At 42.5% G+C, this 13,847-nt stretch overlaps 2 protein-coding genes across 2 annotated transcripts in view; both read right to left on the reverse strand.

Moving 5' to 3' along the window:
* Nucleotides 1-13,847, reverse strand: part of CSTB (cystatin B) — a 43,867-nt gene that overhangs the window by 14,570 nt on the left and 15,450 nt on the right. The window lies entirely within an intron of this gene.
* CASR (calcium sensing receptor) overlaps nt 1-13,847 on the reverse strand; it is a 38,305-nt gene that overhangs the window by 6,281 nt on the left and 18,177 nt on the right. The window contains exon 4 of the mRNA XM_061454178.1: nt 3,033-3,263. Coding sequence (XP_061310162.1) covers nt 3,033-3,263 — 231 coding nt within the window. The remainder of the gene's footprint in view (nt 1-3,032; nt 3,264-13,847) is intronic.

The following is a 13,847-nucleotide window of genomic DNA, read 5'->3' on the forward strand; positions in this document are numbered from 1 at the left end:
CCTCAGAGGCTCACCTCTTTGCTCCACACAACAGACATTTTGCACAGTAGTTCTCCCCCAGCTCACTGCAGTGGTGTTTCTTTGAAAGACCACATCAAGGGATGGTAGATCAGCAGATCTTTGTAATCTCTTCTGTGTTGTGGGCACTCTGAACTCATATATGACACAAATACCAGAAAATGGTCATTAGAGGGTTAAAAGACAATCAGTCTCTACTGGCAAGCATTTGAGTCAACCTTGCAAATATATCCCATATATTGCATATTGACTGCTAACAAATTTATGGGAATTAAAACAGTTTCATGAAACCCAGTTCCTCTTGTTCTCCTGAAGACCCTCTCCAACCCAGAAACAAAACAGGTAAATTAGCTAAACCAGAGGCGTTTCCATACGAAAGAAAGGCCTTGTTTTTGGAACATTGAGCATCTAAAGATGCAAACTGGCAGCCATATGCAAATCCAAAGGCTTCCAGGTTTCTGCTGTTGCAAATGATGAGCTGTGTCACCTGCTGGCTGTGCACTTATGCTGTGTGTGAGTCCACCTGGGCATGGTCATATCCTTGCAGCAACGGGTATGCTCCCTGCATGCCTAATGCACACTGACAATGAGTTCAGCATAGTAAGCAGAAGGCTGGGCCTTCTTTACTGAGGAGCACAACCGGAGGTTGGACTCATCTTTTTCCCAACTAAATTAAGGAAAGAGGTAGCACAGATGAGTTTCCTAGCTCAGGGAAGGTAAACCCACAATTTCCACTGCCAGCAAAGTACTATGATCCATACATACTTAAGGGCTGCTCCGGTTGGAAGCCTCCATTCATCTTTTTATAAGTACTGCTAGTTTGCTCAAGTGCTGATCTCCAGGAACCTACTGTGTGGATGCACTTAGGTGGTGAGTCTGGGATATCATTTGGGTATTTCCTGTATGCAGGCACTGACCTCAGTCACAGGGTACATGAGTACTGCAAGTAAGTTGCCTTGATAGTGGCAACTCGTATGTGGAGATGCCTGTTTTGATATTCACCTGCAGCTGAGAGTGGTTGCTGTTGCCTATCACTCTGAAGTACAGGTGCAGCACAGTCTGGGAACACTGTTTCTAAGCTGTTAATCAGGACTGCATAATTCATTGGACAGATACACATCCAGGGCAAATACCTGAAGCTCCCCACTTGAAGCACTCTTTGCTGTTAAGACCTATTCCTTGGGACAATCTTTCAGCAGGCAGTGCGTCCACCAAGAGGACTTCACCAGTCTAGACAGTCACTACTGATTTTGAACAGGGCTGAATCAAAGGCCTGACTGAAGTCATGCACTGCTTCCCCATTATCTACTAAGCTGACTGAGCTTCCAAGGAGGAACATTAAATTGATCTGGCATGATTTCATCTTGACAAATCCATTTTACTTTTTCTTATCAGTTAATTGTCCTGTGCTTATAAACTGTTTAATAGGGTTTTTTTTATCTAGTCTTTGAGGTTACTGAAACCCGGCTCAATTGTGTGTAATTCCCTTGGCTCTCCTATCTCTGCTTTTAAAAGCAGGTACCCTCCTGTAATCCTTTGAAATTACAATCTTGAGATTACAATCCTTACAATCACCCTCCTCTAATCCTTTGAGACATCACCCATCCTCCACATTGCCCAAAGATAAATTGCTAGTACTTTTGAGATTGCTTTGGCTGCCTTCTTAAGTATTCTGTGGGGAATTTCATCAAGTTCTGCTAAAACGAATCTATCTTACCTACTCTTTAACTTGTGCTTTTGCAAGTCAGGCCAGCACTGAAGTTCCCGTGTTAGAATTAACTACATTTAATCTTTTTCTGAGGATGGCAGAGGCACAGAAAACTTCAGCAAGTGAAGTACTGACTACTCACTTTGAGCAAAGCCTTTTACCTGGAAGAAATTCAAACTCTATAAACTGAAAAAATAAGCTGCAGCAGACACAGGGATCACAAACCCCTCCACTGGCACACAATTTACAGGACGCTTGGCAACATCCAGTCTAACTTTTAACAATTTAGGACAGAGAATGGATGTAAATATGGTGCTGTTGGAGGAATTCAGACCAACAGAACACAATTACTCGGTTTAAGTAAAAACCAGTAACATCTTAGCTGTTGGAAAAGATGCCAGTGGCATTTGCAATGATCAGAAGGAGGGGTTAGGACATCAGGTTTTTAAAATGCTGCTTGTAGCTTGTCTCAAAGACTCCAGCTGGGCTTAGAAAAACCTGAGCTCAGTATTTCTGTAATGTGCTCTGCCTGACCCATGCCTTCTTCAGAGAGTTCTGGATTTAAGCCGTAAGTGAAGTTGGGCTAGCTGGAGTAAGTAAGGCTTAATGGATAGTGTAGTTGCATTAGACAAGTGTAGCTACTGCAGAAGCAGTTACCTATCTGTCAGCCAATGTGAATAATCACCTGGAAGTGAATTGCCTTGTTCAGTAACCATCTAAACATTGCAGCCAGGCCTCACAGTGACATTTCTAAGCTCCCTGTGTCCCCTCCCAGGCCTGCTTACCATCCCCTCTGGAAACCAGGGTTTCTGTCTAGGCTGGAGGGGGCTCTTACCCAGGGATCTCTCCAACACCTTCCCATCACACAAGAGAACACAACCCTGGCTGCTGGCGACAATGGTTATGCTGAAAAGTTCTAACATAAGTGGAGAAGGACTTAGGCCTGACTAAAATCAAGGGCTACATCATGTACTCTTGAGACTGCAGAAGCACCTTCTGGTAGATTTAAACCAGTAGCAGGCACTAGCATCTCTATTTGAGCACCATGTCCAAGTGAACCTGGGCAGATTGACAGGCCTTAATACCCAGGCTTATCAAATGTATAGGAGGGGAGAAGCAGGTGCCTGTTATTTCCAGAAGTGTGTAATCAGGGTGTGAGAGGCTATGGCAGAGACCATGTATACAGTAAGATGAACGGATCTTTTTAATGAGACACAGAGCCATAATATGAGAAGTGTGCAGGGTTAGTTCAAATTTCAGTCTGCAGAGACTTGGGAAATGGTGCTGCGAGGATTTAAGCACCTACCTCTTTAGAGAATCCACTCCACAGGATCTTGTTTTCATTGATAAAGAGCCTCTCCCCTTTCTTGGCATAAACATTGTAGTGCCCAACCTCTTCAAAGACGACTGAACCATCTTCCGGAGAGAGGTGCCAATTGATTATTGAGTAATTCCCTACCAGGTCCCCAAATTCATCAAAATCCACTTGCTCCCCCATGTTATTGGTGAAATTTAAGTGTCGCAGATGCTTGAGCACCTAGAGAGAGATGAAGAAACATCATGAATGTTTGCCTGTCACAACTTTACCACAGCACACATCTGCTATGGGGACAGAACTGAAAATAATTACTTTACTACAGTTCTTAATCTCTTAAAAATTAATTAATTACAGTAGTAGCAGACTTCCTGTCATAGACATCACACACAGAGAGAGCCTGTACGAACCTTGTAGTCAGCACAAGGTATCATGGCCCTCAGGGTGGTTGGCACCCATCTGTAACACCAGTTGTTACCCCATCAGCCATTTAGCATTCCTCTTCAGTCCCTTTTGACACACCTCTGCAAACCCATCAGGCAGCTCTTCGTCAGGGGCAGAGAAGTGACAGCAGCCACGGAAGTGTTTCAGTCACCCATGCATCCTTCTCACCTTGCTCTTGTAACCTCTCTGCATAAATGCTCTCAGTTGGCATCGCACATCTCTGAATAATCCAACACTCAAAATGGGAATGCTTGAGAAACAATTCAAAATTGACTTTTCACTGAAATACTCCAAGCTCAATGCACTGCAGTAAAAAACCAACAAATCAAGCCGGAGAATTCATACCCCTTTTTCTTTGATCCTGACTCTTGGTTGTGGAGTTTCAAGTAATCACATTCTGCCTGTCCCCATGTGTTGACTCCTGTAGGTTTCACCTCATGCTTTAAACTGTCATATGCTGCAGACAGGCACGGTTAACCGCAGGGACAGCTGCAGCTGCAAAATTCATGATCTAGATAGCCTGACAGGTAGACCAAAGAAACTGCGGCATGAAGGAAAGCCTGTACTGGCTACTGCAATACAGTTCATCCATATATCTTCAGAAGTTAGTTGCTGGTTTATGCACTTTCAGATTTCCAGCCCTCCCTCTTCCCCCCCCCAGTCATCATTTAACAGCCATGGCAGGGGGTTGGAACTAGATGATCTTAAGGTCCTTTCCAACTCTAAATATTCTAGGATTCTGTGATTCTTACTTTCTCTGTAGAGGTCATCTATGGAAAGCTGAGGTGACTCTGGGGGCTGTCAGCTGTCCCTAGATCACTGAGGTATAGTTGCTGCTGTGATTCTAGCATTTGTGGCAGCTTGTAAGCCCAGTCTTCTCTCTCTCACCTGTGAGTGCCCAAACTTACAATCTTGGATGGTGACATATAAGAAAAAACACAATGAAATTAATTTGTCTAGGCAGGCAGAGCCCTCCTCACCCCACAGATATAGAACAGACAATATTGTTTTGATAAAGCCTTTCCACCTGGAAGCACAGGGACAGGGGAACAGGATCACTTCATTAATTCCCATCAGTTTTGCTAAATTGTCTCATTTTTCTCTGTTTTCTTTTGGGATCCTCCTATCTCAGGCTAAAATCTCCAGAGCTACTGACATACCCTCCTCTCACTGCCTATATCAATGTCAGCCTGACAGGGTCTGGAAAAATCACAGTATTACTAGGCAGGATGCGGCTGGCAGCGCCTTTTCAGCTTTGTGTGGTGCTGATGGAAGTATATCAAAATGTTGCTCCAGTATCCAGTCTTTGGATAATGGATGAGATGGTGGAGGCAGGATTTTTTTCTGTCTTTCTCATCCCGCTGCCCTCCTCTGTAGACCAGCTGCTCCGTAAGGTGCGCAGCTGAAGTGGTCTCACTTAAAAGCCAGGACCTGTCCCTTGAAGACCTCACCCTCTGATAGACATGGCAAAAGAAGGTGCTCTGGTCTGGCACTTTGCAGTGGAGAGTCAGGGCATTCCTGACCAAAGAGGTATTCCATACCACAGCACATCATGTCCAGGATGTAGAACTGGGGGCAGTTAGCTGGAAGGAGGAGATCACTGCTCGGGTCAGGCTGGGTATCAGTTGGCAGGTGGTGAGTGGTTGTATTCTCTTCTGTTGTTATTTCCCTTATTACTATTGATGGTAGCAGTAGTGATTTGTGTTATATCTCAGTTACTGGACTGTTCTTATCTCGACCTGTGGGAGTTGCAGTCTTCCGATTCTCCTCCCCATCCCTCCGGGAGCGGGTGGGGAGGAAGGGGGGGAGTGAGAGAGAGACTGCATGGTACTGAATTACTGGCTGGGCTTAAACCATGACACACCTAACACAGAGTGACACCTGCAGCTGTGACATCCAGATCAGGTTTGAATCGTTGAGCTGAATACCATGTTTCTCCTTACTCTAACTCCGTACTGCACTCTCATGCAGCACTGTAGCACTCTGCAGAACAACACTAGGATATGCTGACTGGGTATCACTTCTGGGTTGACTGTTACCTGTATAGACAGGAGGTGCAGGCTTTGCACTTCTTTTGATTACAGCTACTACACACATTAGGAGACAATCTTACAAGCGCCATATTGAAGATTCTCCAGTTTGAGTTTTGCCTCTCCTGGAAGGAGGCTGGCTGGTTTTATAGTCAGCAAGATCAACAGTGGGAAGTTCTGGGTTCCCTTGATGCACTATTTTTTTTTTTTTTCACAGCATTCATCTCAATAGTCTATTCCTTTGCTTTTCCCTATAGTCTTTTCTTATTCCTAACATCAGGCTGCTTGGAAAGTGATATATACCCCTAGCTCCTGGCAGGGTTTTGTAGGATTAGTTTAGCAGCATGTTTCCCCACCTACACCTGAAGATTCAGGTTACAAACCATTTCATGTATGGGCTGATATCTCTTATCTGGCAGGTAAATATTCATATAAAAACACTGATCTGCATTTAATGTTGTTTTTCCTCAGGCACAGAATAGCAGCCTCAGCTATGCAGCCATAACTAGGGAGGAGCAGAGCCCGGTGTATCAGTTCATGCAGGAAAGACCCATGTCCTATTTAAAATACCAAATGGAGGGGCAACAGAATAACAGGGGTAACAAAACCTTGCTTCTCTTTCCAGGAAATACCAAAGCTTGCCTTCAAGTATAAATTTCTGAAGAGCAGCTTGTGAAATGGTAACTGAACAACTACTAGGACATGCTCCTTGTTTAGATGGTAAGAAAATCCCAGGATGATATCTGTGTACTACACAAGTTGTGCTTTTAGCAGGATGAAAATACAGTTTAAACAGCCAAGGAATACAGAAGCACTAAACTTTAAAAGAGGAAGTTGTAGACTCTGAGTAACTACAGCACTCTTTTACAGGCAGCAGTCTATCAATAATTAGCTAAAGGCTTTACAGTTAAGAATGTGTCACTGTGTTTTGTAACTAAAAATAGAAACATAAACACCCAGGGCCCAATGCACGAAGACTTAAAAGACCCTGTTTCTGTGAGGGCAAGAGCATGTGTCAGAGATGCATGTGTCATATTCTGGAACCAAAAGTTTATGAAAGAAGTGTTGACCTCATGCCTTGAATGCACCATCAGTAGCTGGTGGAAGCCTGCAGGGACAGCATTGTGCAAGCTGCTGTCTTCAGATGGAATTTTTCCTTCTTTCCCCCCCCCCACCCCCCCTCTGTCACAGGCTTCAGGTTGAATTGCAATGATTTTTCATTAAAACACCTATTATCAGAAAGGACTGGCAAGCTGCCCTGTAGTTCACCCTCCCATTATTCCTGGTAAGGCCATTCCCAGCATCATAGCACCCCCATGCTTTATCCAGGCTTGACATTCTGGGTCATGTGCTTTTCACTCTTATGGAAGGATCATAAATACAGCTGTATTAGGGCAGACTGGCAGCCCATCTCCCAGGACCTGCTTCTGACTGTGGCCAACAGCAAATACCAACACAAGGGTAGAAGGGGATGTGATAATTCCCCAGAATACTCTCACATTTTGCAGCTCAGTTACTTCCTAGGCTAAAGGTCTTTGTACCTGGTAACCTGTGGTGGATTTTTCTACCAAGACAAGTGCAAACTTTTCAAATCCACAGCCTCTGACAGCAAGGAGACCTTACATTTGATGAGAAAAGCACCTTTTCTTGCCTGTTGGAACAGAGTAGCTACAAATGTCTTTTGATGACCTTCATGCTTATGTTGGAAAAGACTTGCTAGTCATGTTTTCCATGTCTCTCAGGACTTTGGAAGCCTTTGTAAGATCTCTCTTCAGCGACCTCTTTCCCAGGCTGATGAGCCCTACCTATCTGACTTAGCTGCTTCTTGTACACAAGCTGTTCCATGGACCCATCTCCAAACTTTCCCAGTTTGGAAGTTTCTCTTTCATCCGTTCTGAGACCTGAACACGATATTGAAGTGAGATGCACCAAGGGTTAATAAAGTGGCCCCAGGACACTCTGTTTACCTCCCTGTCCCTTTTCCAGTGTGACTGTTCTTAACAGTACCTTTGCTTCTTTAATTACTACTTAAGACCTGAGGAGTTCACCCAAGGACCTGTTCAAGCTTGAAGATCACATCTGTGATTAGTTAGAACTCACCACTTATTTTTATCCTCTGCTGACTTTCAACCAACTATTCATCCATGTGAGGACTGAATTTGATAACAGGCTACCAGAAACCTTTTAGAAGCCTCAGCATTCTCCATGAGCTCCCTTATCCATATACATCCCAATGCCTTCAAACAGCTTCAGGAAAGGCACAGTTTCTCTTTGCAAAAGTCATCAAGTCCTCAGTATATTCTGTTTTTCCTTCCTGATATATATATGTATTATTTTCTTTACTAATGTTTCTAATAATGGGCTCATCAGGCTCTGCTAGTTCCTTGGATCTCCTCCAGGACCCTTTTACGAAATTGATGTTACATGTGTCAACTTTCTAGGCCTCAGGACCTAAGACTGTTTCAAGTGACAGGTTGAGCACCATAGCCAGCACTTCAGCTGCTTCATCTGTGAGCTACTTCATCTGTGAGCTCTGGCAGAGCTCTCAGGTGAGCATCATTCACTTGCACTGAAGTATTAAGGTTCATTTCACTCTTGTGTCCCATGGCTTCTTCAACAGTCACTTCAGACAGAACCTCTACAAGTCCCTCATGAATGAACAAATGCAGGAACTTTCTCAAGTTCATCTATAAAAAGCACACTTTTCTTCTGTCACGGCCTCACCTTGTCTTTTGCAGTGATAATCTATGGCTCAACAGACAGTCTTACTGCTGAAGTGTTTAAATAAGGATTTATGAGCTTTTTCCCATTTACAGTCTGTTCCTCATTTGTTTTTTGACCTGCCTTATTTTATTTTCGCATTTAACCTGCCAGAGTTTATGATCTTTCCTGTTTTACTCACTGGACATAACTCAGCTATTTGAAGGACGCTGTCTCACTTTCAATAAACACCACTCAATACCTTTGTTTTGCCTTGCCAGCTCCCTTAGCTTTTCTTCACTTCTTTGTGATCTGCAATAGACACTTTATGTCACTAGTATTAGGGTTACTTTATGTCACTAGTATTAAGGCCAGTGGCAGGCAAAAAAACCCACTTAAATTGTGAACATTGTCAGGCAGCAGATAATTGTGTGTGTGCTGTGTGTAACCTGAACTATTACACTCTGGAGCACAAGCTAGCTGCAAGCAGTATGTACTAGCTGTACATTTTGATAGCAGCTGGACTAACCAAAAGTGGCATGTCCCAGACCCTCCAATTAGTAAGAAGATGTGAGACAGAACCACCAGTTAAGAGGCCCATTGCAACCAAAACCGAGGGCTCAGGGCTAGAAAGAAGACAAGATCATATCTGGATGAGAAACACCGGAAGTGGGGAAAGATCCTGGAGGAGGAGATGTGTGGAGACAAATGTTGGCGGATGCCCAGATACCGACAAGGGTTTAATATCATTTGTGCTTTCTTCTGCAGTTTCTTTCTAATGGGTTTCCTCACTAGGCCAAATGGTCCTGCAAGGGAAGTGACCCATGGCACATTATAGGTGTCTGTCCCCATAAAAGACAAAGGATTCCCCTTCTCTTGATGCTTTTCCCACACTGAGTTTTAATTTCTGCCCACCTAGCTATATCCAGGCCTGTAAAACAGGTCCTGACCAATGACTACCAAATGTTTTTCTCTTTGCTTTGACAGAGTGCCCATGCTGAAAGCAGTGAACAATTCCACTTCATGGCTCAGTGTGAAGATGAGAAGCTGGCAACTACACTGAAGATGCCACATCCTCCTTTTCATTCTGAATTGCTGAGGGCCCGTTCTCCACTCTTGTTCTGGATTCCTAATCAAGCACCTGGAGAAGACACTTTCATGATGCTGAAAGAGGTGTAAGGACTTGAGAGCTCAGCTATCATGTTAGCCCAGTAGTCATGGCATACAGGATTTGGTTTCTGCCAGTGGCCAAGTATCAGGAGAAAATATGCCCATGGCAATTCTGAAAGAGTCACTTGTAAAATGCTTTAAGAGAAATGTGCCCTGAACCAATAGTTTGGTTTTTTTTTTCTTTCTTCCTTGTTTCCATCTATCTATATGTCAATCTTTATTTACATGCTAGCAAAGCTCTAATTTTTACTGTCTATATACATGTTTAATTTCTGCTACATTCTCTACTTTGGGTTATCTTGTCCTGCCTGTTTTCTTTATGTAGGGCCAACTCTTAGGCTCTCTCAAAGGCAATGCTGTCATCACACTATTGACCAGTTCTGATGCAAGGGACCTGAGCAGGCAGAAAGGTGCTGGACTTAGCCCCTAGAGCCAGTAATACCTGTTTCCAGAAGTCTGGAAATAATAACACTAGTCTTCACCTACTGTACGAGGACTGCACTGTACTCCAGGAGTGAAACTCTCAGGTTGGTAACAGTGCAGATGAACAAAGGGAGATGAACTCTGGAAGAAGGGCTGGTATCAAGAGGTCGACATAGATAGTCAGAGATTCATTGACAATACTGCAAAAGAATTCTGGCAAGATGGGGTGGACATCCCAGCTCTGATGAAATGCTAGGTCAGCCAGTGACTTGAAAAACAGGGTGAAAGAAAGAGCTTAGTTCAAGACACAAGAATACAAAGGCTGAGAATAACTCAAGAACATTCAAAGTTGTTATGCTTTGATAAGAACTGAGCAACATCCTGGTAAAGCTAGGTATGTCAACGGACAGCATGACCGAAGGATAGATGGGTACGACTAATACAATGTGCAGTATGTTGGAAGTAGTAATTTAAGCTATTGATTACTTTTATTGGAAACTAAATTAATTAACCACTCAAGACAAAGACCTGTTGATTGTAGGCAGTTCAGTAAAAACACTGTGCATTATGCAGTTGAAAGAGCGAACAAAATAGTGGGATATGAAAGTAAGAAAGAAAATGACAGTGAAAATATAGTGCCAGTATGTACATCAATAGTACAGTTTCCCCTGGAAAACGCAGTAAATTCTAGTCACTTGATCAGAAAAGAACAAAGTTAAAGGGAGATTAGAGAGGTCCAGAGGTGGCCATTATAGACAGTTTGACTTCCATTTGAAGGGAAATGAAGTGTGGAATTACTTAACTGCTTACGACTCGTGTAGTTATTTGTGGGAAAGAGGTGACATTCTCACAGAGGCAGACCCCCATCCCTGCAAAGCCGAGTGACTATTCAGGTCTCTAGAGAAGTTCAGGACATCAAGCTGCCATGACAGTATGTGCTTGATAAGCATATTCTAACTGATAATCGGTTTGGTTCTGCTTCCATCAGGGGTATGAGATCCCTAGTCAGCTGAGAGATGGATCTCTCTCCCTGTTCAACTAACCAGTGCCCTCTGCTCAAGGCAGGGCAGCAGTGGTGCTGACATGGGTAACCATGCATACATTTGTTTTTGCTTTGTGAGAGAAGCAGGCCCTCCACAGAAACGTGCAGGAACTGGGAGAGGAAGGAACTTGGATGAGCTGTGTTGGAAATACCTCACTTGCTCAGCAGAGGTGCTTGGTGCTTCCTTTGTCTCATGCTGTGCTGTGAGTGCCTGTAAAACAATGAAGCCTAAAGTTTCCTAGAACAAGGGAATTCCTCCAGTCTCAGTAAAGCCTCACTGTTACCCAGTATGTTCATCAACAATACTCTCGTAGGAAATACAAAGGTGTTGCTGGGAAAATATGCAGAAAATATATGGATTAAGGTAAAGGTAAATAATGATCAGACAAAGCGTCTCCCCCAGATCACTCTCAAACATGTGTTCTATACAGTGAATTTTACACTTATTCATCAAGGCATAAGAAATTCAAGCCACAGGCACAGAAAGGGTACCATGTCCTGCGAAGTATTACTGGCAGCTTAATGTAACCCTTCCATGCATGCTGTGGCAAAAGCAAGTCTAATGTAACTTGTGCACATATAAATAAGAAAGTAAGAAGAGTATGTAAAGGTGGGATCTTTTTTTCCACTGTCTGGCTGTGCTGAGGCTGTTAAAGCAATACTGAACATGTGCCAAAAAGGGTAAGTGGACAAGATACAGAAATAAAGCAGAAAACATATTTCATGACTAAAAACCCCATTCTGTTTACATTATCAAGATAAGACCAAGGAATAATTTGATCCAGTTGCATAAATACCATATGGAGAAAAATTATGAGTACTTCATCTGGACTGTTAAGTCTAATAAAGCAAGGCCAAGTAATGACCAATGGAACTAAAGGTCAGTTAAATCCCAACTAGAAATAAGACACAATGTGTGACAAGAGGTGGGACCTGGCATGGATCATACTAGTAAAAGAGGTCTACTAGTCAGTATGACTTTGGGGAAAATAAGTCTTGCTAAACACAGGTTTGACTGGCAAACATGGCCCTTCAGAAGTTAAATACTTAGGCTTTACAACCAATCTGAAGCATCCCTTATCTGGATCAAGATTATGTTCCTGAACATGGCATAAATTCACATTTTTTATTACACAAAGGTTTTCAAACTGCATGATCATTTGGGAAGTGGATCCAATTGAACATTCTTCAGGTTTTATTAAGGTTTTGTGGAGAGAGATGGTCTGTGGACAGACAAAGGCAACACTACAGGTACAGGAAGAGCTAACTGTCAGTGCTGTTAGATGGTATTTTGTACTCCGTTTGCTACTGTCTTTACCTACATCCATGGTATGGAAGAACCATTATGGCCAACTACTCTAGTCTTGATGCTATAATTTCACTGTTTTTCAAATTCCATTGTAACAAATATAATATGGAGAAATCCATTGGGTGCAATGGCCCAGGGCGCTGTGTGTACTAATGGTGAATACTGCTCAATAACTGCTATGGTGAATTACCGAAAAACTTGAGATAGGGCTCTTTCTATTCATTTAAGTCTAAATTTAATGCTAAATAATACAGAATTAATTGTCCAATTATTAAAGCTAATAATAGAGCCAATGGCTCAGTGTTTTCAAGTAGTATAATTCACATATAATATCTTGTATAATCAAAAACTGATGGAAATGTCTTTTCTGGGAGTTGTTTAATGCTACCTCTACCCAGCTTTTCAGAGAATGAATCTGTATACGAGTCTCTCTGCACCCATTTGATGTTGCTTTCTTGTAACAGCCCTTTATGGATCAATGTCCCAATAAGGTCTGAAACTGCATCTTGCAGCGAACACTGCCGATATTTATTTGCTGATATCGTGCCTTTCTCTAAGAGAGAAGGAAGTCATAGCTTTTCACTGTAAATTCATTTCTATTTGGAACTATAGGATGAATTATTTCAATGCCTGGGTAAGCTGCCTCTCTGTTAGAATGAGAACCAACTAACACTGCGTACTTGGTGTCATTTCTTTTAATGAAACGATGGCCATACATCAAACCTAAGCTCAATGGTTATTATAGTCTATGTAAGAACTGCTATCCATTAAAAAGGTAAATAAAAATAGAGTCCTAAAGTTTCCTATAGTCACATTGAGTTGACTGAACTCATGCAACTATTTCAGGCATTTAGAACGGGCACCTCTTGCAAACACAGACATGGGTCCCATCAATGGCCATCTAAAGTCCCAGTGGATTCACTGTTACTGTGTTTGGACACATGATACACTTGGCTACTAGCTTAAAACTGTTTTTTTTCCTATTTCCTTTATCAATATAGGTCTTGGCCAACAAAAAAAATCTCATGTCAAGGCTTTAATTTCTACAGTTCCTAAATAACCTTAACGTAATTCCTCCTAGAAACAGAGGTAACAATTCTTTCTAAGCAAGGTGTTGCTTCTGGTCCAGCAGGGAGATCACTCTTAATTCTACAAGGCAAAAGGGTCCTATGTATGTCAGGAAAGGCAATTTGTTCTCCTCCCTCCAAACTTGGCCCTCTGTGTGGAGCAACACCAGTCCTTCGTAGTGCATGAAAGTGCACTTTGGGATTAAAACTATGTGGCTGGTCAATAAAGCATCTGTGCAGATGACTGACCGCCCATGAAGAAAAGAAATAATAAACTATGCTATGATTATCATGCCTTTGAACTTAGCTTCAACACTACCTTGGGATAAATGGAAATCAGCCAAGTCAGAGGAATGATTATAACATGAAACTGAATTTTCTATAAATCCATTTGTTTCCTCACCTCACTTTCTGAGTGCCTTTCAGGGGACTTTCAAGGAGCACTTTGTCATCAGCTCCATTTGTCAGTAGCATCAGAAAAGTAATTCTTAGAAGAAACTTTACATCCTTTTGTGTAAGAAAGACATACTGTGTCATAGTAAAAGATACTAATGTCTTGGTAATTCAAATGCTAAATATCCAAAGTCACTACAGACAGAGACATTGTATGAACATCTCATG

Source organism: Pezoporus flaviventris, unplaced genomic scaffold (assembly GCF_033815535.1).
Source record: "Pezoporus flaviventris isolate CSIRO_AGI_PZ_B2104156 unplaced genomic scaffold, CSIRO_AGI_Pfla_v1 ptg000015l, whole genome shotgun sequence".
NCBI classification, from domain to species: domain Eukaryota; kingdom Metazoa; phylum Chordata; class Aves; order Psittaciformes; family Psittacidae; genus Pezoporus; species Pezoporus flaviventris.